General features: G+C 42.0%; 1 protein-coding gene across 2 annotated transcripts in view; it reads left to right on the forward strand.

Moving 5' to 3' along the window:
* The window catches only part of RTTN (rotatin), a 165,305-nt gene extending 147,363 nt beyond the window's left edge, over window positions 1-17,942 (forward strand). Inside the window, exons 44-49 of one of the 2 annotated variants that reach the window (XM_030335854.1) lie at window positions 732-858; window positions 3,659-3,861; window positions 7,537-7,804; window positions 15,306-15,409; window positions 16,543-16,612; window positions 17,533-17,942. In XM_030335854.1, coding sequence (XP_030191714.1) covers window positions 732-858; window positions 3,659-3,861; window positions 7,537-7,804; window positions 15,306-15,409; window positions 16,543-16,612; window positions 17,533-17,618 — 858 coding nt within the window. In that variant the 3' untranslated portion in view covers window positions 17,619-17,942. Of the gene's footprint in view, window positions 1-731; window positions 859-3,658; window positions 3,862-7,536; window positions 7,805-8,223; window positions 9,106-15,305; window positions 15,410-16,542; window positions 16,613-17,532 lie in introns of those variants that run through there. The other variant, XM_030335855.1, reaches the window with a different exon arrangement.
* Window positions 17,943-22,927: the final 4,985 nt, after the last annotated feature.

Here is a 22,927-nt window from a genome sequence, read left to right on the forward strand (position 1 = left end):
CACAGAGCCCGATGCGGGGCTGGAACTCACCAACCGTGAGATTATGACCCGGGCCGGAGTCGGATGCCTAACAGACTGAGCCGCTCCAGCGCCCCACTGCAAGTAGATTTTATACATAATACCATCCTACGGGTAACTGATCTTTGTAATAAAGACTATGGATTACATAAGAATTTATTGATTGACATAGTATTTTGGCTTTTACTATATTCCAGTTATTTATAAATAGTACTCTACTTCTGATCTGTCCACACTTACCAACGTATACACACACACATAAACACAGAGGAGAGAGAAGGTGGAGGGGAGAACTCAGAACTGATCGGAGTGTTTTCTTAACCAGAAAATCCCATTTCTTAATCATTTTAGAGTACTTATGAGAGTTTATTCAGTGTAGTGAGATATCATTGTCCTGTTTAATTTACATGTTAGGAGCTGTTTTGATGTTTTTTTGTTTGTTGGTTTCTAACATTTCTTAGCTAAGTTGTATATTGTGGTCACCCCAGTGTTAAAGGCACTTCCTGAGACTGGTCAGGCTCATGGTCAGGGCAGTCCTGGGCAAGGTGCTAAATCTGTCTGCAGGATTCTTGTGCCAGCTTGCCCTAACTGGAACAAAGATAAATTCAGTTTTTGTCTCCTTATATATTGGTAACAGGTTTTTTTTATTTGATTTTAATTTTGTATTTTCATATGTGCACACTAATACTGCCTGTATTTCTTTCTCACAATAGGAAGCAGCTCTTGAAGCTCATCTGGTCCCTGTCTTGCACTCACTCTGGCCTTGGCTTTTGATGGATGATTCATTGATGCAAATTGCCCTGCAGCTACTTTGTGTCTACACCGCAAATTTTCCAAATGGTAAATAGATCCCAATTCTGCCTTTCAGTAATAAACTAAAATACTAATTTTCTGTAATGCTGTGAAAATGAACTGAAAAACAAATACACAGTTTGAAGTGTTTCTCCTGCTTACAGAGGGCATGTGGGTGAGAGGGAAACTTTCTTATGGGTGTTACAAGATACTTTAGTATGTGTTTGTGCAGCCAGGAGGACTCATTAGGCAGCTCAGGGAATAGAGAGGGAGAAACCGACCTGGTTATATGGCAGTGGGAAATTGAATTTCATAGGGAAATCGAGAGAGTGAAAATTAACGATGTAAGACCTTAAGAACCAGATAAAGGTTAAAACTTTTATGGACTCTAAAGTAGGAGCTGGTGTGATGAAAGGTGGCTCTAGATACAGTTGGCCTCATAATAGCTGATGCCATTGGGACAACTCTTGTCACTCCCTCAACACATGTTTTACTGAGAAGCTGCTGAGGGCCGTGCAATGTTAGAGGCCGACAGCTAAGAGTGAGTGAAGGCAAGGGTGGAGGTGATGGAAAAGGAGATGGAGAGGAGAAAGCATGAAGTTAGGCATTCGAGCTGAGGGAAAGCAGGCCTGCCCGGGAGGTGGAGTAGGACTGCTGGCAGCAGTCACATCCCCTTGGAAAGTCAGGGTCATGCACTTGAGGTCCAGTCACTACATGTGTGTGCTCTCTTCCAGCCACCATCCAGCAGCTCAGCAGCTGGTTCTTCAGTTGTCAAAAGATGCACAGAGAAAGGACGGGAACTCAAAACAGTTCAGAGTCCATCTACTCACTCCCATGTGCTTAGGGTAGTTTACTCCTTGACAGTGGGACGTGGGCCTCTGCCCCGCTCTGGGCCGTCCACTCCTATAGCCCCCGCCGCTCGTCTCTGGCCAGCAGGGCCCCGTGTCATCAGCAAACCTTCAAGTTCTTAACTCCTGAACTTTCATTGTGGGGCATGGAGTGCACGGCAGCACAGGTGGTTTTGTTTTCGCTCTGCCTCCAACTTCCTCGTCCGTACTGTACTTCTGCTTGGACAGTCTCCTCTCGCTGAGTCCCTCAGCCACCACTGCTGGTGGCTCGGCCCGTGCAGTAGAGCTGTCTCCTGTGCCGTGTGGGCACCTTGTCCTTCTCCACCCACTTTCCCTGCCTAGTTTAGGGCGTAGGGAAGTAAGGAGGGAAAAAAAAACCAATTGCTAAATATTGAGTAAAAGAAACATTTTAAATCTTTTGAAACTATATGTCACTTTTTACTTAAAATTGTTGTAAATATGAGATTGTGGTTAGGTTACTAAATGGGAGAAGAAACTTTTTATTTTCCTATCTAGTTTGTTTTCAAGCAAAACTCTGTCATTTAGTGGATCTAGTGGAAACCTTGCTATTTGGATACTGCGATTTGGTGTGAATACAGGCAAGACCACTATATTTATTTGTGTTTACTTGCCTTTTATGACTTTACTTTGCAAAATGTATTTGATTCTCATCTAGTGATACTTAAGCTAGCCTTCTTGCATGGACTGTCATAACTTAATTACACTTAGATTTATGTTACAATGCAGTAAAATGAATTTCTAATTCTTATATGGTTGGTTTCCTCCCTTGATAAATCCCATACGGTTGTTTAATTTACTGAGAAAACACTGGATTCTGGAAAACCACTTGACGCTTCTGGCTCTTGCTGCTTGTGAGCTGTGTGTCTCTGAACAAGCCACTGGCTTCTCTGAGCTCTGGCCTTTATCTAGCATACATGGCTGGTACCAAACGTCCTGTGGACACACCCCAGGATTATCGCGTTCCTCCTTTTCTTTTTTCTTGTGTAAAATGAAGGCATTGGACCAACTTACCCCCATTTCTAAAATTCTCTTCTTCTGCACAGGTCTTTATTTAGATGTATTTTTAAGGAACTATTTAAAAACCTCTTATGCATATTTATTCTTAAAAAAAGAATCTAGGCACACCTGGGTGGCTCAGTTGGTTGTGCGTCTGACTCTTAATTTTGACTCAGGTCATGATCTCACAGTTCGTTGGATCAAGCCCTGCGTCGGGCTCTGCGCTGACAGTACAAAGCCTGGTTGGGATTCCCTCTTTTCTCTGTCTCTCTGTCTCTCTCTCTCCCTTTCTCAAAACAAACAAACAAACATTAAGAAAAAATAAACCTAGTATTTTAAAATGCCTTTTTGAGGGGTGCCTGGGTGGCTCAGTCGGTTGAGTGTCTGACTTTGGATCAGGTCATGAGCTCACAGTCTGTAGGTTTGAGCCCTGCATCGGCCTCTGTACTGACAGCTTGGAGCCCAGAGCCTGCTTTGGATTCTGTGTCTCCCTCTCTCTCTGCCCCTCCCCTGCTCATGCTCTCTCTCTCTCTCAAAAATGGATAAACATTAAAAAAAATTTAGATCATTAGACCCTCAGTGAGGATGGCAAATCCATCAGGCTGTATGTAGATGTCAACACTAGCCTTCCCTGCTGATTTGCAGTTCATAGGTTAGTGGATAAGTCATTGAGTAGGCAGATATGCTTCACTACTTAGGTTTTTTGTTATTTTTTTTTAAGTTTATTTATTTATTTTGTTAGTGAGAGTGCATGCGTGCAAGCAGGGGAAGGGCATAGAGAGAGGGGAGAGAGAGAATCCCAAGCAGGCTTCATGCTGTTAGTGTGAAACCTGACCCGGGGCTCAAACTCATGAACTGTGAGATCATGACCTGAGCCAAAATCAAGAGTCAGACGCTTGAATGACTGAGCCATCCAGATGCCCCAGGTTTTTTAACTAAATAGTGAAACTAAGATGACATTATGATAGGCTATGTTTTTTAAGGTTGCAGTTCTCTTTGTTGGTCAAGTTGTGGGCCATATCCAGTTCAAGCTGCCTATAGAGGAGCGCCTGGCACCTCTCTGATGGGGTGTATCCTGAAGTTGGCTTCCCAGATGCCTCTTGAGAACACTGCGGTTCAGCAGATGGTTTTTATGTTTCTTTCGAACCTGGCCTTGTCTCATGACTGTAAAGGAGTAATTCAGAAAGTAAGTACTTAATTTGTCCTTCATATCTTTTTTTTTTTTTTCATTTTTTTTTTTTCAACGTTTATTTATTTTGGGACAGAGAGAGACAGAGCATGAATGGGCGAGGGGCAGAGAGAGAGGGAGACACAGAATCGGAAGCAGGCTCCGGGCTCCGAGCCATCAGCCCAGAGCCCGACGCGGGGCTCGAACTCCCGGACCGCGAGATCGTGACCCGGCTGAAGTCGGACGCTTAACCGACTGCGCCACCCAGGCGCCCCTGTCCTTCATATCTTAAAAAAGAGTAGAATAATCCTTCTAATCAAGAACATTTATGAAAAATCTAGAACTCAGTTTCTAGGATTAAATTATTATGATTTCAAGACATTGTGTTTTAAAAGACTGTGAAAGCATTAAGGGGTTCACTATGTTTAAAGCCAACTGATAGATGACACATGGAGAGGACAGGTAGAGGATGATCATGACACTTCCTTTCAGTTTATCTTCTTACTTTTGGATCATATTTTACCTCTCTCAAAAATGAGGGGCTTAGAATTAGAAAGACAGCTGTCTTACATTTATTTGAGATTATACAAGTCATGTCCAGTCTTTGCATAGGCCAAATGGAACAGCAGCGATCTCAGTTCAGTTTACATAGTCAGAACAACGTGTGAGATGACAGCCATCTTGCCCTGCTTAGACCGATGTTATCAGTCCTCTGGGACTCCAGTGCCAAAACTTGACCTCTTATCACTGATTTTTAACCTAGGGTACTTTGCAAGGGATTGAATGAGTTAGACAAATTGTAATACGCGTGTTCAGTGAGATTATATTTAGATAGGTATGACCAGAATCCCTAATTTGGAAGATCCTGTACATTGTGAATATGATCACGTCTATTATTTACGAGTAGTACTTTGAGTGTTTTTGTTCCCTTTATATGGAGGCCAAGACAAATTATGAAAGTTGACAGTATTCATGAGAGTTGAATCTCCGTTTCCTCTCCTGTGTCAGCCCCCCACCCCCACCCCCTCCAGAAAAAACCCACATTGACTGCAACCTCCAAATAAATAGCAGTTTTACTAAGGAACAATCTTTTCAGTGGTGTGTGGGAGCTAACTCAGGCTGACTCATGAGTATCATTGCTGATTTTCAGGAATTCTGTGACCCAGTTGACATCACCCAGTTGCTATCTTGAAATCAGCCATGGTGGGAGGGCTCACACTGTATAAATTGGCAAAAGGTGCAATCAGGGACCCACTATCCCACCAGAACCACAGGTGGATATACACGTCACGCTGCACTGGATGTCTGTAGCCCCGTCCCTACACGTGTGAGAGCATGGGCCGGGGGCAGTGCTTTCCCCCGCTCCCCTCTGGAGCACACGGGTGGAGTAGAACAGGAGCTCCCGAACAAGTTGCCGATCTCGGGTTTGACATGTGACTTTGAGCAGGAGACCTTCTGTCTTTAAGCTTCGGTTGCTTCATTTGAAAACTTACTGGGTTAAACAACATGATCTCTAAGGTGTCCTCCACTCTCAATGCATGACTCTGTTCCTGTACTCAAGCATATATTGATATATATTTCATGTGACTCTGTTTCAGGTGCCACTCAGTCAAGTTGTTTTTCCTCTGCTCTAGTTAGGAAACCCCCGAGCCTTCCTCTGCTCCTCTGTTAAAAGAGCCCTGGGTACTTAACAGTTCTACCTCTCCGTTACCCTGCTATGGGCATTAGAAGACGTCACCAGCGCTTTTGTACAACAAGACTCTAAAGTGTCTGGTTTCTCTCCACCATGTTTCTCTACATTCCACATGGTATAGGAAATTGTCTAAAAGCATCTTTAGCTCCAGCAAAGGGAAGGAATGCCCATAGTATGTTTATACTTGAAAGCACTGCCATATGTTTTATCACTAGTGTCCACTCCAGATCTCCAATATCATGGTAGAATGTAGCTGAACAAGAAAGGCAAGGGATAAATCTAGAAGGCGTCAATTTGGACTGAGCAATGAGAAGTAGGTGTGAGTGACAGTGCAATGCAAAGTGGGCATGTGGTTTCACAGTTTACTTGTTGCTTGGGTAATGTTGCTAATATTTCTGTAGCTAATTTCATTTATTTTTTTTTTGTAAGTTTTTACTAAATTCCAGTTGGTTAACATACACAATTAATAATATTAGTTTCAGGTGCACAATATAGTGAGTCAGCATTTCTATATCCTTTCATTTTTAGACTCAGAGTCCTTTTATGTAGCAGTATTAAATGTGTTTAATAGATTCAAGCCAACATCTTGATTTAGGTGCAGGAGAACCCAAGAATAGGCCAGAACAGATTATTAAGCAGGAGGGAGATGAGAGATAGCCTGGTATTCCGGGCAGTTAAGAAAGTTAAGTGATCACGCTTCTGTTCTCCGGTCAAAATATCCAAATGATATTTTTGATACCCCTCTATAAGTTTACTAGGGTGGCATGTAGCCATGAGAAATCATCTGTAATGATAAGCAGTGGGGGTAAAGTGAATATATGATATCCATGTAGATTATTTTATTTTATTGTACTTTTTAGAGAGTGTGAGCAGGGGGCAAGGCAGAGGGAGAGAGAGAAAGAGAGAGAGAGAGGAAGGGAGGGAGGGAGGGAGGGAATGAATGTCAAGCAGGCTCCATGGTCAGTGTGGAGCCCGATGGAGGGCTTGATCCCACGACCCTGGGATTATGACCTGAGTCGACATTAAGAGTTGGACGCTCAGTTGCGCTTTAAAATTTTTTTTAGTGTGGGGCGCCTGGGTGGCGCAGTCGGTTAAGCGTCCGACTTCAGCCAGGTCACGATCTCGCGGTCCGTGAGTTCGAGCCCCGCGTCGGGCTCTGGGCTGATGGCTCAGAGCCTGGAGCCTGTTTCCGATTCTGTGTCTCCCTCTCTCTCTGCCCCTCCCCCGTTCATGCTCTGTCTCTCTCTGTCCCAAAAATAAATAAACGTTGAGAAAAAAAAAAAAAAAAAAAATTTTTTTTAGTGTTTGTTTGTTTGTTTATTTTAAGAGACAAAGTGCATGCAAGCGAGGGGGGAGCAGAGAGAGAGGGAGAGAGAGAGAATCCCAAGCAGGCTGTGCACTGTCAGTGCAGAGTGCACATGGGGCTCAGTCCCATGAAGTATGAGATCATAACCTGAGCTGAAATCAAGAGCTGGACGCTTAACCTGCTGAGCCAAGTAGGCTCCCCCAGATTTTTTTTTTTATTTTTAAGCACACTTGTAGCTATAAAGATTCCGGTCTGCTCAGTACTACTAGAGTTGTTAACTGGTATCCAAGACTGACTTGGGTTTTGTTTTCTTTTTCCTCCCCATAGGATAGTTTTTAATGAGTAGCAAAATTGCCAGAAGGCAGGCAGAGAGAGAGAACTCAGGAGGCCTGAAATAATCCCCAACTGGAATTATCCATCCTAAATAATTAAGAGTTGACTATATGTAGTTAGTTTATCCATCGTCAGGAAAGAATTAGTAAGAATTAAAAATTTGAGCACTATTTTGTTCTCCTTAATTTTTTCACTTATACCTGGAAACAGTTTAGATGGCAGTATTTGGAAGTTGTTAGGAGGAAGGAGAAATTAAAGTTGGGAAAAGAAGAGCAGAATGCTAGTTAATTGGTCTCCAAGGGACAAAGAAAATAACGAAAAGAGTCAAGAAGAAAATAATATTCTCTCTGTTTATCCACAGAGTAACTTCTTACAGAACTTTCTGTCTCTCACATTGCCAAAAGGAGGAAATAAACATCTCAGTAATCTGACCATTCTTTGGTTGAAGTTACTCTTGAATATCTCACTTGGAGAAGACGGCCAACAAATGATCCTGAGGCTGGATGGCTGTTTGGACTTGCTTACAGAGATGAGCAAATACAAGCATAAGAGCAGCCCGTGTATACCTCTCCTTATTTTTCATAATATTTGCTTCAGTCCTGCCAACAAGCCCAAGATCCTGGCTAATGGTGAGTATTCACGTCTCACACACACACACACACACACACACACACACACACACACGCACACACACATCCATTTATACATGTGGTCATTCCTACGGTATTCCATTTAGAGTAAAACACAAAATGTTTTATAAGTAATCTGCCAACTATTTATTAAGCACCACTGTGTTCAAGGCAGTGTGGGAGGCAGAGGCCGTTGGAACGAATCAGGTGTGACCCCTGTCCTCAGGGATGAACCAGACATGGCTCCAGCCCTCCAGTGGCTGCCAGGAGTCTTCCCGGGGTTACCGCGTCTTGCTGCTGTTGGTGGCTGCACTGGATCCCGGAGGTGGTAGGGAGGAGGAGCCTGGCGTGGGCGCTCTCTGGCCTCACCCTGACTTCTCCCATCTCTGTTCCCCTGGCTCCCCTGGGTCTTCGAGCAGATGCTGCGGTGTCAGTGAAGCCTCTTCAGACCAACCTGCCAACGTGATAACCCCCACATCCTCCTTCCTGCCTCCCGTCCTTCTCTCTCTCTCACTCTCTCCTCTCCCTCCCTGTTGACATTACCACCAGGTGAGATACTGTATGTTTTTGGCATATATCTGTTCATTCCTAGTCTGCCCACACTAGAACATTAGCTCCTAGGAGGTCAAGAGGTTTCTGTCTTTTTTCTTCACTTGGCATCTAGAATTGTGCCTGTCACTGGTGAGCATTCAGTGAATATTCAGTGATTGAGAGAGCTCTTGAGTAGGCAGGAGAGTTCAGGATCCAAGACCAAATGGTGAAGTTAGCCTTACAGAGACCCGATTCTCTGAGATGTAGGACAGGTGGAGGTGAGGATTCAGGATAGTTTTGAAACAGAAAGAGGGAAATGGAGAGGTCTGTTTCTGCAGCCATGTGCTGTTTCTGTGGGTAGAGTGTGACGTTTATAGGGAGGGAGTTTTATAAGGAGGCATCGCATTGTTTGGGGGAAATAAAAAGAGGTGGGCTCTAGAAATCAGTTCATAAACACACATGAAGTGCCTGGAACCATTTAAGGAGCGTAGTGGCTGCTCCAGATGGGCTAATTGTGTTTTCCTCTCATGTTCTGTACTTAGTGTTTTCTTAGAGGTGTTTTCCTGTGACATGTGGAGTTTCTAAGTGAGTGTCAGTGATTCTGCTTATGTTCTCCCGTGTGTGCTGGTGCTTCTCTTTTTCTGATAATTATTGGATAGCTGGAAATATAGGGAAAGATTTTAGAAGCTCAGTCAGCTTTTAACGTAGTGAGATGAACTGTGGATCTGAGCTCTGCTTTTCCATAACTCCTCTGCGGATGCTGTGCTGGCCGCCGTGGGCTTGTGCCTCAGCCCTTTGTTTGGTAGAGAGGGATAATGATAGGCCCTGCCACATAGGGCAGTGAGGTAGCTACGTGAGGGATCTTTTCCCATGCCTGCTCTCATCTGTTAGTTATTCTTTCTCAGAAAGTTTTTTCTTTGGGGACTACTCACTGCAATTTTCTTACTAAGAGAGTTGGAAAAAGGACAGCTTAAGGGAACTCAAGGAGAAGTCTGCATTTCCCCTCTGGATTCATTTTTAGCTTTTCTTTGTAACAGTGATGCTCTCTCTTCTTCCTTAGCTTAAAGCACATGGGCAAACTTTTGGTAAGAAGGAGCTTCCTCAGCCCCACAGACATGAGATCGGGGCCTCCAAGGCAGGGATAAGAGGCAGCAACTGTGCAGTTTTTGTATGGATCTTTGGAGGCATGTCACAGGCCTTTTCCACTTGGGGATCCAGAGGGAGGGCTTAGCAGAGGCACCTAGCTTAAAAATCTACCATGTAAGACTGCGTAATTCTGATAATTAGTGCCCAAACCTCTGGTTTTGATGGTCAGGAATAGAGTAGGTTGTGAGGCTTGGAAAAATAGAGCCAGAGTATTCCTTGTTTCTATAAATGTCAGGCAAGGTCTGCTCTGAAAACAACAAAAATATGCTAGATAAAATATATCAAAATTTACCTTAAAGAAATTGAAGAACTGAAAAGATAGTGGGAAACTCCCAGGCCCATTTTGATTGAAAGTCTGTGCCTAGAGAGACACAAAATATATACATGAAATGTGCATTTTTTGTCTCGAGGACATTTGCCAACATTGTATGCTTGGCTTTTGTTCAGGCATGCCAAGGAGTCAGGGAAATACAGTTGAGAGTATCCACGACAGGGGGAGTTTGGGGCCATCTTGGCTGTATTGTGTAAACCCCAAAGACCTAGCCTCTTAAGAGAAAGACGAATCAAAATTAAATTGGTCCCCCGACCCACATCTAGGTGATTATAAAGAAAAGAAGAACAAGTGTGAGAATGGGCACCACAGACTGCTCCCCACAGCTCTGCACCCCACAGATGCATAGACTGAGTGGCCTGTGACCTGGTTTGAGCCGAACCTTGATCGACAGTGCTTCTGGGTGCTTAGCAGAAGCAATCTGCCACTCTGATGGATGGAGGACAAGTGCACACTAAGCCTCAGAGAACCTCCACAACTAATTTTTCAGAAGTATTAACTAGTATACAGTTAAATGTGACCAATCCCATCGGGAAACATGGCAACATGAGGAAGAACCAGCAGGGAGAAATATACCAACTTATCTGCCTAGGCTTCAGATATTATAATTATAAAACACAGATTTAAAGATAAATTTAGTTATACCATATTTAGAAAAATAAGTGACAAACTTGGGAATGTTTGCAGGCGATAGGAAAGTGAAAAATTGAAAGATTTGAAATAATAGCCAAACAAATTCTATAAATATTTATGTACCCAACATGGGAGCACCCAAATACATAAAGCACCTACTAACAAACATAAGGAAATAATCGATAGTAACACAGTTGTAGTAGGGGACTTTAACACCCCACTTACATGAATGGACAGATCATCCGAACAGAACTTCAACAAGCAGACAGTGGCTCTGAATGACACAGCAGATCAGACGGATCTAACAGGTATATTCAGAGCATTCCATCCTAAAACAGCAGAATATACATTCTTCTCAAGTGTCCGTGGAACATTCTCCAGAACAAATCCTATATTAGGCCACAGAACAAGTCTTAACAAATTCGGAAAGTTTGGAGTCCTACTATACATCATTTTTGACCACGGCACTATTAAACTAGAAATCAGCCACAAGGAAAACTCTGGAGATTTACATGGAAGGTAAATCATATGCTACTAAACAATGACTGGATCAACCAGGAGATCAAAGAGGAAAGCAAAAAATACATGGAGACATATGAAAATGAAAACACCACAGTCCAAAATCTTTGGGATGCAGCGAATGCTGTTCTAAAAGTGACGGTTAGAGCAATGCAGGCCCACCTCAAGAAAAATCTCATGTAAACAACCTAACCTTATAGCTAAAGGAGCTAGAAAAAGAACAAACAAAACCCCAAACCAGTAGTAGGAAGGAAGTAATAAAGACCAGAGCAGAAATAAGTGAACTAGAAACCAAAACAGCAGTAGAACCGAACAATGAAGTCCAGGAGCTGATTCTTTGAAAAGATCAGCACAAATGTGCTAAACCTTTAGCCAAATTCATTAAAAAAAAAAAAAAAAAAAAATGAAAGAGGGATTCAAATAGAATCAAAAATAGGATTAATAACAACTGATACCACAGAAATACAAAGAATTGTAATATTATGAAACATTATATGGCAACAGATTGGACAACCTGGAAGAAATGGACAGATTCTTAGCAACATAGAACCTCCCCCAACTGAATCAGTTAGAAATAGAAAGTTTGAACAGACTGATTACCAGTAATGAAACTGAATGAGTTATTAAGAACTCCCAAAAAACAATAATCCAGGACCAGATGGCTTCAAAGGTGAATTCTACCAAACATTTAAATAAGAGTTATACCTATTCTCAAACTATTCTCTGAGGCCAGCATTACCTTGATACCCAAGCCAGATAAAGATACTACAAATAAAGAGAACTATAGGCCAGTATCTTTGATGAACATAGATGCAAAAATCCTCAACATAGTATTAGCAAACCGAATCCAAGAACACGTTAAAAAAAATCATTCACCAAGATAAAGTAGGATTCATTCCATTCCCATGTTTCAACTATGATTCAGTATATGCAAATCAATCAATGTGATATCACAGCAGTAAAAGAAAGGATAAATGCCTTACAGTCATTTCAATAGATGAAGAAAAAGTATTTGACAAAGTATAACATCCATTCATGATAAAAACCTTCAACAAAGTAGGTTTAGAGGGAACGTACTTCAATATGATAAAGGCCATATATGAAGAACCCACAGATAACATCATGCACAGTGGTGAAAAACAGAGCTTTTCCCCTAAGATTAGGAACAAGACAAGGATGTGCCCTCTCTACCACTTTTATTCAACATAGCACTGGAATTCCTAGCCACAGACAAGAAAAAGAAAAAGCGTACAGATGGGAAAGGAAGTGAAAGTGTCACTCTTTGCAGTTGACATTATGATATATATAGAAAAGACCATCAAAAAGACTATTGGAACTGATAAATGAATTCAGTAAGGTCGCAGGATACAAAATCAATATACAGAAACTTGTGTTTCTATACACTAATAATGAAGTAACAGAAAGAGAAATTAAGAAAACAAGCCCACTTACAGTTGTGCCAAAAAAGAATACCTAGGAATAAAAACCAAGGAGGTGAAAGTCCTATGCTCTGAAAACTATAAAGATGGCATCCCTAAATATGTAATTAAATCAATTATACTAAGAAGAAAAGTAGTAAGTAAAACTCATTTCCTACTTACCTAGCTACATTTTACTGTTATCTTTTCTCTTGGGGTTATTTATATGTGTATGTAGGTGCTCACTTCATACCTATTTTAATGTGCCTTTTTTGTAACCGTGTTATATTTCACAATGAAATGTATTTTTAAAAATTTATCCTGTTGCATCATCAGTGGGGGCATCACATTAATTGATCTATGTATGTACTTTATTAAAAATGCTTAAGAGGGGTGCCTGGGTGGCTCAGTCGGTTAAGCTTCAGACTTCAGCTCAGGTCATGATCTCAGTTCGTGGGTTTGAGCCCCATGTTGGGCTCTGTGCTGACAGCTCACAGCCTGGAGCCAACTTCAGATTCTGTGTCTCCCTCTCTGTCTGCCCCTCCCCACTCTCACGCTCTCTTTCTCTGTCTCAAAAAAATGAATAAACATTAAAAAAATTTTTTGAAAAAAATGCTTAAGAGATAGTAACTGGTAGAAGGAGTTATTATCAACTTCTTTAGATCAGGGGTTATATGCTAAGTTTAGTACACTGTATTAAAACATTTGATGGTAGGGGCGCCTGGGTGGCTCAGTCGGTTAAGCGGCTGACTTCGGCTCAGGTCATGATCTCACACTCCGTGAGTTTGAGCCCCGCGTCGGGCTCTGTGCTGTCAGCTCAGAGCCTGGAGCCTGTTTCAGATTCTGTGTCTCCCTCTCTCTGACCCTCCCCCGTTCATGCTCTGTCTCTGTCTCAAAAATAAATAAACGTTAAAAAAAAATAAAATAAAAAAAAAATTTTGATGATACTCAGAGAAACACATGGGAATCACCCTTTCATTGGGTGATGTGCCCTAAGAGTACGAGCTGTCACCTACAACCGCACATAATGAGTTTCATCGGGTAACTATTTATATAGGCTAATTATGGGGAAGTTATGGGAAAAGCCAGGGAAGCCAGGGAATGCGGAGGAGGTGGGTGGTAAGGAGTAGGGGCTGGTTGGCAGAAAGTTCAGCACTCTGTGTACCTTGATGGTACAGTGTCAAGGTCTCTTGATGGTACAGAATTCACTTTATGGGGCTTTTTTTTTTTTCTGTAAAAGATTTAAAATTAAAAAAATAAATAAATGAAATAAAAAAATAAAAACTAAATAGAATCACCTAAACAGCATTTTTGTTGCTTTAGTTACAGAATCGTTCTTTAAAAAAATTTTTTTAATGTTTTATTTATTTTTGAGAGAGAAAGAGAGAGAGAGAGAAGGGGGAGGGGGCAGAGAGGGAGACACAGAATCTGAAACAGGCTCCAGGCTCTGAGCGAGCTGTCAGCACAGAGCTGGACTCAGGCTTGAACTTGTGAACTACGAGATCATGACCTGAGCTGAAGTCAGACACTTAACTGACTGAGCCACCCTGGTGCCCCAAGTTATGGAATCTTTCATCCAACTGGTATTTATTGAGCCTCTAAAATACACTGGCACTGTGGTTGGAATATTTATCAGTGAGCAGATATAGACTCTGCCCTCAACCAGGTTACCATTTAATTAGATGCATCCAGTAGAGGGGGGAGTGGTTAGAGAGAGAGAGGGGGTTCCCAATAACAAGCTCTGAGCATGTGTTTCTCTGAGTATCATCAAATGTTTTTTTTTTTTTTTTAATTTTTTTTTTTTAACGTTTATTTATTTTTGAGACAGAGACAGAACATGAACGGGGGAGGGGCAGAGAGAGAGGGAGACACAGAATCGGAAACAGGCTCCAGGCTCTGAGCTTAAAAATGGAACATGCTTTGAAACATAGATTTTAGAGGAAAAATAATTTGATACAATAAAATATATAAAAGTTAGTAATAAGATAGGTTCATACACTTTTCTGAAACACCCTGACAAATCTCCTTGGGACTGGGCTTCTCTGTGTCTTCCCTTAAGATGAGTAGTATGCCGCAGGTAACTTGTAAGTCTTGATTTCACACTCCGCCTAGCTGTGCAAAAAGGGGACACATCTTGTGTGTTGTCTTTAAGTCACTTTTTCCTCTGACACATAAATACACAAAAGCATTTCTCTAAAATGTTTAGTCCTTTTTTATTTATTTATTTTTTTAATTTTTTTTTTTCAACGTTTCTATTTATTTTTGGGACAGAGAGAGACAGAGCATGAATGGGGGAGGGGCAGAGAGAGAGGGAGACACAGAACCGGAAACAGGCTCCAGGCTCTGAGCCATCAGCCCAGAGCCCGACACGGGGCTCGAACTCACGGACCTCGAGATCGTGACCTGAGCTGAAGTCGGACGCTTAACCGACTGCGCCACCCAGGCGCCCCAATTTAGTCCTTTTTTAAAAGGCTAAACTAATTTGGTATTTCTTGATTATTGTTTTACATAGTAATCCATGCTGTTGATGTTTGTATAATGGTCTTTATAATTTATCATAAGAGCAAATCTGTTTTCCTGCACACCAAAATGTGAGCTATAATTGAACAGCTCATTTATACAACTCTTCGTATAATTACTTACTTCTGCACTATTGTTGTTTAAATGAGTGTGCCTTTGTTGAATTAGGGCCAAAGGAATTAGGCTGCCATGACTGTTCTGTGCCCGTCCTGAAGATAGTTTGTTGTGAGGTTGACCTCCCACGTATGGTTTACCAGATTGTTTTTGCCACAGTCTAGTGATACCAACTTTGTATGTATTCTGATGGGGGCAAAGGGAGTATCTGACTAGTCCAAGATCAGAATGCATTGTGATGTCTGGGACTGAACTTTTGTTTTTTTTCCCCTAATGTGTTTATTATTAGAAAAAGTCATTAGTGTGCTAGCTGCCTGTCTGGAAAGCGAGAATCAACACGCTCAGAGGATTGGAGCAGCTGCGCTTTGGGCTCTGATTCACAATTATCAAAAGGTCAGTTTTTAAAGTCATTGTTCTAGCCAGGGGCAAATCCAAGCCTCTGAGAGTGCAGCCAGGGGCGCCAGAGGAGAATCAGCTAGATTTTAAACAACAACAACAACAACAACAACAACAACAACAACAGGAACGCAAGGACCTCATTGTCTTGTGCATTTATACAATTAGTGAGCCATCAGCTGAAATCATTGTCATTTAATTAACAGGATGTCTCATTTCAGAAGGCTGTCTGTCTCTTTTGGGTGAATTCTCCCTGTTGGTATAACTTGATTGGGCATATTGATGTAATGTTAGTATAGATCATTTCTGTTAAAAGACGTATTCGGGAAAAATATATCCTGAAATAAAACCAAATAACGAAGTTTTATCCAGCTGTGTGATTCCTCTTTGTCTAGCTTGTGTCGCCGCTGAGTTTTGAGAGGACCCGATTCCTGGAAGGCTGCAGCACAGGGCCGGCCGCAAGGGAGCGATAGCAGGTGCAGCCTCGCACTTGCCCTCTCTGGCCTTTGGTCTTCTCTTTCGTTGCAGACATCTCGTTCCTGAGAGAAGTGCCCTTGGGTGTCTAGCCGTTAAATAGTGGCCAGTGACAGACAGCGTTCCCATAGACACCGTCCCCGAATGGTGCCCTCTCAGCTGATAGTCCCTTGTCTGTGCTGCCTGCCCTCCCCGCTGGCTGACAGCACACAAGGCGAAAGGCTGTGCTGTCGCTTTCACCGTGTGTCCCCAAGGCTTAGCACGGGGTTTGGCACTGTACGGTCACTGAGTAAATATTTGTTGACCACCTGGTACCGTTTGATACATTTTAATCTGAAATCTGGGGCTTGAGGGAATATGAAATATTGAAACCAAGACTGAGTCTTCCTTTAAGACTTGAGATTAGGAGAGAAGGGGTAAAGGGCAGGGCAGGGGACGAAGAACTTGGAGCAGCAGAGAAGAGTCGAGTTAGAGAGGGAAGGATGTGGGCGAGGGCCCAGGGGGATGTGCTTCTGTCTAATCCCCTGACATTGTCGTGCTTCACGATAATCTGCTCAGTGCTTGCGGTCAGCAGTGGTGGCTTTAGTACTGTAGTGTCCTGATCCTTGGCGTGTGGGAAGAAGTCTGATTCATGGGTTGCTCTGTGTTATCTCCAGGCAAAAACAACTTTGAAAAACCCATCGATAAAAAGAAGAGTGGATGAAGCATATTCGTTAGCAAAGAAAAGTAAGTTTTATTATGAAAGAGATGACAGTTAACCTTGGAAGCTATTCAGTGAATTCTGTAATTAGTGAAATACTTGGATAGTTCACAGCGAAAAGACAGTTTTCAACACTGGTCCATGCTTTTCATTACGTCACCTTTTAAATAATAAGATGTTTTGATAGATGAAGGTTTGAGATACAGTAATTTCTTAAAACATGTCTGTGATCTTTCTCCAACTCCTTTTCTTTTTCTTGCCCTAAACGTCCTTTGCCAGTGGCTACCGCTGTGCTGCAGTGTGTTCTTAGGTGATAAGAGCTGGGCCCAATTAGAATTGACCTTGAACAGAAAACTTTGATCTAACATCGGGGAGTTGAATTACAGTCTTCCGAGAATAGATCCCATTGCCCTTGTATCCTCTCAGCCCTGTGATGTGATCATGATATGAGGCAGGGTTTTCTTTTCACAGCTCGTTTCTCATTTTAAGTGACACAGGTTTTCAATGAGCATTATTCTTTGAACACTTTTTTATGCTAAGGCACTGTACTGTGTCCCCCTTGTACTGTACGGAGTCTTTTAGTTATTAGTTTATGTTAGTTATTTTGTTGCTAATTAGTTAGTAATGAATTTTTTTGTAGTCTGATTCTTTATAAGTGGTTTATAGTTTTTTTGGTTGGTTTCTTGCTGTGACCATGAGTTTCTAGAGGTACCGAATAATTGAGTTATGTCAGAGTTTAGGCATTAGGAGGGATGGGGCAAAAAAAAGAGCAAGGCATTCATTCGGTATTATAGGTAATGGCAGCCATTATGGAAGTACCTTGTTTTTTTGTTTATGCTTTTTGGCTAAAGTGTGAATAAAAAATAAATATGAATTCTGGCTGCTCTTAAGTGCAGTACTGAGTTTAATAAACTTACTCTTCCATACTCTTCTTTTTCTCTTTCAGCTTTCTCAAACTCAGAAGAAACCCCGCTAAATGCCTATTATATGAAATGTCTCGAAAACCTCGTTCAGCTTCTTAATTCTTCCTGAGCACCGTGAAGGAGCCCGGAGGCTGATGGCCGCCCCAGGTGAGCCCACCTTGAAGCAGACTCCGTGTAGCAACTCTTAGCTAGAGACACGCTGAGTCTCTGCAGGGTGCTGTGCCTTCCTTCCGGATGAGGAGCAGAACGGAAGACGTCCTCGTTCTGCCCCTTTGTACTGGCTCCCTGAGAAAGAGCAGCCGACAAGAAGATGATAAAAAAAGAGGCACAGGAACTTTTGGGAACATAAACATCTTTACCTTTTTTTGTGCAATTTGCTTTGTAAAAATCCTACTTAACAGTTATTTAATAAAATATTTTTAGAAACTGAAAATTGACTAATAATTGCTGCTTGCAGACTTTGATCGGTGTCATGAATATGAACTGCGGTAATTGGAGGAATTACTAATTCTGATTTCCTTTTTTTCCTTAATTTATTACATGGAATCTGACTCTTGTCAATACAGATCCTTGTTTCACAAACTTTTATTTTGCCCAGGGCATATACATTGGTGAAGAGATATTTGCATGTAAACGTCTATGATTTTGTGAGTAGCTTCTTTATGCAATTTTTAGTGATATTAACTCCTTTGTATATGATTTGTTAACCTGTTATATTTTATTATTTTCACCTCTCAGCTTCTGAAATGTTGTGTAATAATGAGGGAAGAAATAGAACTTATGATCAGATGGGGCCTGTGTTCAAATTCTAGCTCAGCCCAAAACATCATGAAGAGTTAAGACTTAATAAAATCTAGCAGGAACAAGTTCTGTCAGGCATTCATGATGTAACCTTAACTGGCATGTGGTTCTGAACTGAGAACTTAAATTAGAATCAATTCAAGTATGGATCACTTTTGGCAGTTTTCCCAACACTTTTGAAAGTAAGAAAATTGTGTCTAAGAAAAGAAAAACAAATATATATATGTATGTATACATGCACACACATAGTTATATACACTCATTATTTATGGCAAAGTTTGAATTGTTAACAGAAAAATCACTTTTTTTTTTTTTTTTTTTTTTTTTTTTTTTTTTAGAGAAAAAGAGCAGGCAGGGGAGAGGGGCAAAGGGACAGAAAGAATCTTGAGCAGGCTCCATGCTCCGCACAGAGCCTGACACAGGGTTCGATCCCATGACCTTGGGATCGTGACCTGAGCTGAAATCAAGAATCAGACACTCAACTGACTGAGCCACATGGGTGCCCCCCAAAATAACAGTTTTAAAGTGCTTTAGCAAATTGCCATCATCACTAAAATAAGTCGGAAGATGTTATTTAAGCTAGAAGCATGAGCACAGAATAGTTGTTAAATATTGAAATAGAAGCAGAAAAAGTTAAGTGTCTGAAAATTATTGATTAGAACAACAGATCTAGGAAGTTCAGAAGTTTCTGGGCTGCCTAAGTTAACTCAAAGAAACGGACATGCCAGTATTCTGAAAAATTCACCCGATTCTGAGAGCAGGAATCGGGAATTATTTCCACCTTTCCTCCTGGTTTCTTACATTCTGTGCCATTTTCTTGTTGTTACCTTGTAAGCCCCCACTGATGAATAATGAGATGGATTTCTTTGTAACTTCCATTTAAAGGGCTCTTTCTATGTCACAGGGTGCTATTCTTAGAACGTTTATTATTTAATCTGTCTTCCTCTAAATTACTGTTATCCCTATGTTAGAGGTGAATAAATGGAGGCTGAGTGTGGCTAGGTAGTTTGTCTGTGGCTGCCTGTCTAGCTATGCTGTGCTGCTGCTTTTTTTTCTTTTCCTCATTGGAATTCCTGTCTTTGTATTTGGATCTTATAGCTAACAACTGTTTTTTCTACAAAAATCAGATCTCTCCAAGGAAATAATCATTTCCTTTATGGTTCATTGATTGATTGACATATCAGGGTATCCTTTGCCTCATATCTTTGGAATCAGGAAGAGTTGTAACTGATTATTTTCTCTAGCAGTTCAAGGTAATACCATGGTGGTGGGGGGGGGGGGGTGGGGATTTGTAGCCCAGTAGCTCAAACCAGTGGGGGACGTTACCAGCTGAAGCCCAGGAGGACTGTCACCCAGAAAAGGACCAGAGGTAATGGCTTCAGGAAAAGTTGCACTGCCATCTGTTGGTGTCCAGGGACCTGAGCCTCGGGGGCATGTAGTGTTCCTGGTCCTGACGGCAGCCCTTCCCTTCTGTGTCTCTTCAGATTGTGTCTAGCCAGCCAGTGGGGAAACTGGTAAGCAGAAGGTTCCTAAGGTCACCGGCCCACTATTTCAGCAGCTGTCTTGGTGCTAAGTTGGGGAGCCCTGAGCATCGGAATCCCCTAAGCTTGTTGAAATGCGGATTCTGGGACCCACTGAAGCGGAGTCTCAGGCCAACGTCCAGGAGTATTGTTAGTGACGTCCCCAGGTGATCTTTACACTGACCACAGTTTGAGAACCAACAATTAATCCCCGTCTTTTATAGAAAACTGCCTAGAACTTGAAAATGATTGAACATTAGTCAGCTACTTACTAGTGAAATAGGACTTGAGTTTGGGTGTCTTGAATGCTAGTCAAGTGTTTTTTCTATCACCCATCTCTGGTTTAGGCAAAGATTCAGCAAATAGGTGTCGGGGACCACTTCATGCCTCATGGTCTCCAAATTTCCCATCTCCTGGCCTTTTTGGTTGGTTGGGTTAGTATTGCTGGTGTGCTGTGAATGCACACGAAGCCTGTACCGTTTCCACCATGATGCGCAGACATTGATACAGAGGCTCTGAATTTAGGACCTTGAGCAGATTGTGGGAGGAGGCAGCCTTTCGTTTTGAAAACAGGAAAAAGTAGAATGCTTAGGAGACCTAGATGGAGCCTTTCCTACTCTTCCTAAAATCACTTTCAAAAATGAGTAACTGGCTGTATTTTTCTTTGTTCTGTAAAGAATGGAGTGAAAAATAGAACTGCCCAGTTAACTGCAGGTTGTCAACTTCCCTTTGTAGTATTAAGAACACTCATCATCTGTAGTAATCTTACATCATTAGTCTTTGGGGCTGCACCTTGTCTCTCCCCATTTCCTGAGATCTGCTGCTTGACTCATGATGTTCCTCAAATTTGGCAGCCTGATGGGTAGGAACAATGATCAGCGTTCCTGCTGTTGCCATAGCCAGGCATGCATACAAGCTCTCTTACGGAATGAGAGAGCATAACCGCGTGGTTAAGGGAACTGGGCTCCGGAGCCACGCGGACCTGGTGTCAACTGTGGCTTCATCCGTACACGGCGATGGCGGCCCTGGAGCAGCCTCGGGGCCATTTCTGCTGCTGTAAGCGGGGATGAGGACACCTGCCTTGTAAAGTTGGGGAGAGGTTCGAGTGCCCAGCATAGTACCTGGTACATAGTTGATTGTCCCTTGGATGTTATTAGTGATTAATTATTCTCGTATAGTTCTCACAAACTTGGCTCTTTCTCATTAAAACATTAAATCCTTTGTGCCCTTGCAACCCTTCTATTTCTTTGGGGGTGGGATAGGCTGGGAGACGAGTTATGTTGTCAAAACTGAGGTTTCAGCATTCCAAAAGGATTGTCAGTTTCTGGTGGGGACGTGTTCGCAGTCCTGAGGTCGCTGAGCTCATCAAGTTATCACAGAGAGCCTGAGTTTTGGAAAGCACGGTGTAGAGGTGTTAGGCGCAGCTAGGTAGGCTTGGTACATTTTACCCTGCTTGTCAGTTTGTTCAGATTGACTGTGAGTTGGTGAAATATTGCTCCTTCGCAATTTGATTAAAAAATGCAAGAAATAAAAACATAGCATCCAAAAGAAAACCTCAGCTTAAAGAATCCATCAGTTTGAGGGTAGCCATTTTCCTCCATCAGTCTGTTGCTGACCTGCTGTGGTCCAGAGAGTCAACGGGATCGGATGATTAAATGCTATTGTTCCTGTGAATGGGCAACTTAGAGTTTATTCTTCCTGTTAAAAACTATTCCTCATGGGAAATTCCTTATAAAATTTTAAATAGTAAGTCAGCTAGGACTGGGTGAGAGGATGCTGGGCCCCAAAGCTCAGGATGTACGAAAGACTATGCCAAGACCCCAGGATTCTGAGATTTGGCAGCAAGATGTGATGAGCTCAGCGTGATCCTGTTTTAAATGTTCCCAACAACGTTCATCTTTGCATTTCATTTGCTCCTTCTGCACTTGAGAAATCTGCTTCAGAAAAAAGTTATGCTCTTTTAAAATAATGTTTCACAAAAGATCTACAAGGTAGCATTCAATAAATTTCTCTTTTAACTAATTTCACCTGAAAGCCAAGAGAAAAATATGTGTTTTAATGTAGACTCCACGACATGAATTCTTTCATGCATTTTTCCTTTGTGAATAATGTCTTTCTCTGTGGCTTTACTTCTACCCACGGCTGTGCCTTGGGAACGTCTGCGTCCCATTTGGTTCATCTGGGCGGTGATAGCATTCTGGTAGCAAGCAGATTGCTTGCAGTTCTGGACAAATTCTGAGAACATGCTTTCCTCAGATACTCTATTAGAACATTCTTCCCTTGGCTTGCCATGGAAAGAGGTTATAAAAATGCAGATTATAAAATGGAGAACTACTTTTAATCATTTTCTGGTGATATTTATCGTAAAGACTGGATTGTCATGTATCAGTTTATAGATATGATACCTGGTTTACAGTTTGTTAGGAAAAGCCATGATTTGCAGAGTAGAAAATTGAAAATAACTATGGCTTTAGTAAAAGAGAAGTTTCTTCTTTTTTCTGTTGTAGTGTCTTTTCTTATATGTAGGAAGCCCCCAAGGGGTCGTTCCTTCGCTAACAGGGTCCTCAGGGGCTCAAGTGTCCATCCTTCTGCTCTCCCATCTTTGATAGCACGTCTTGGAAAGCACGCCTTGTTCAGGTAGTCGTCTCATGGATGTCTAGAAGGAAAAGGAGAGGAAAAGATGTCCCCGCTTTTTTAGGGATCCTTCCTGTAAGACCACTCCCAACAACTTGGCTCACATCTTCTTGGACAGAACACAGGCACACTCATGGTCACTCTCAGCTGCAAGGCAGGTGAAAGAGTGGAGCCCTTCAGCTGGGCTCACCGCCATATCTAGTGACGCAGTCCTCTGCTGGTCAGTGGTTAGGCAGCCACCAGTCTCTGCCCCACAGATCAATGTTCTAGTTAACTTAAGAGAAAAGTGTGATATAATTAGAGGTAAAAGTATTAGCCTCCCAATGAAAAATTGCAAAGCTTATAAGATGCTTATTGAATTTATTCAATCTCCATTTAGACTTTGTGATTATTTCTAGTTACAATCAGAACCAGAAGTATTAATGTCAGAAAACAAAACTAAGATGACTTTCCAGTGTGAAGC

This window comes from Lynx canadensis, chromosome D3, assembly GCF_007474595.2.
Source record: "Lynx canadensis isolate LIC74 chromosome D3, mLynCan4.pri.v2, whole genome shotgun sequence".
In the NCBI taxonomy this organism is placed as follows: Eukaryota; Metazoa; Chordata; class Mammalia; order Carnivora; family Felidae; genus Lynx; species Lynx canadensis.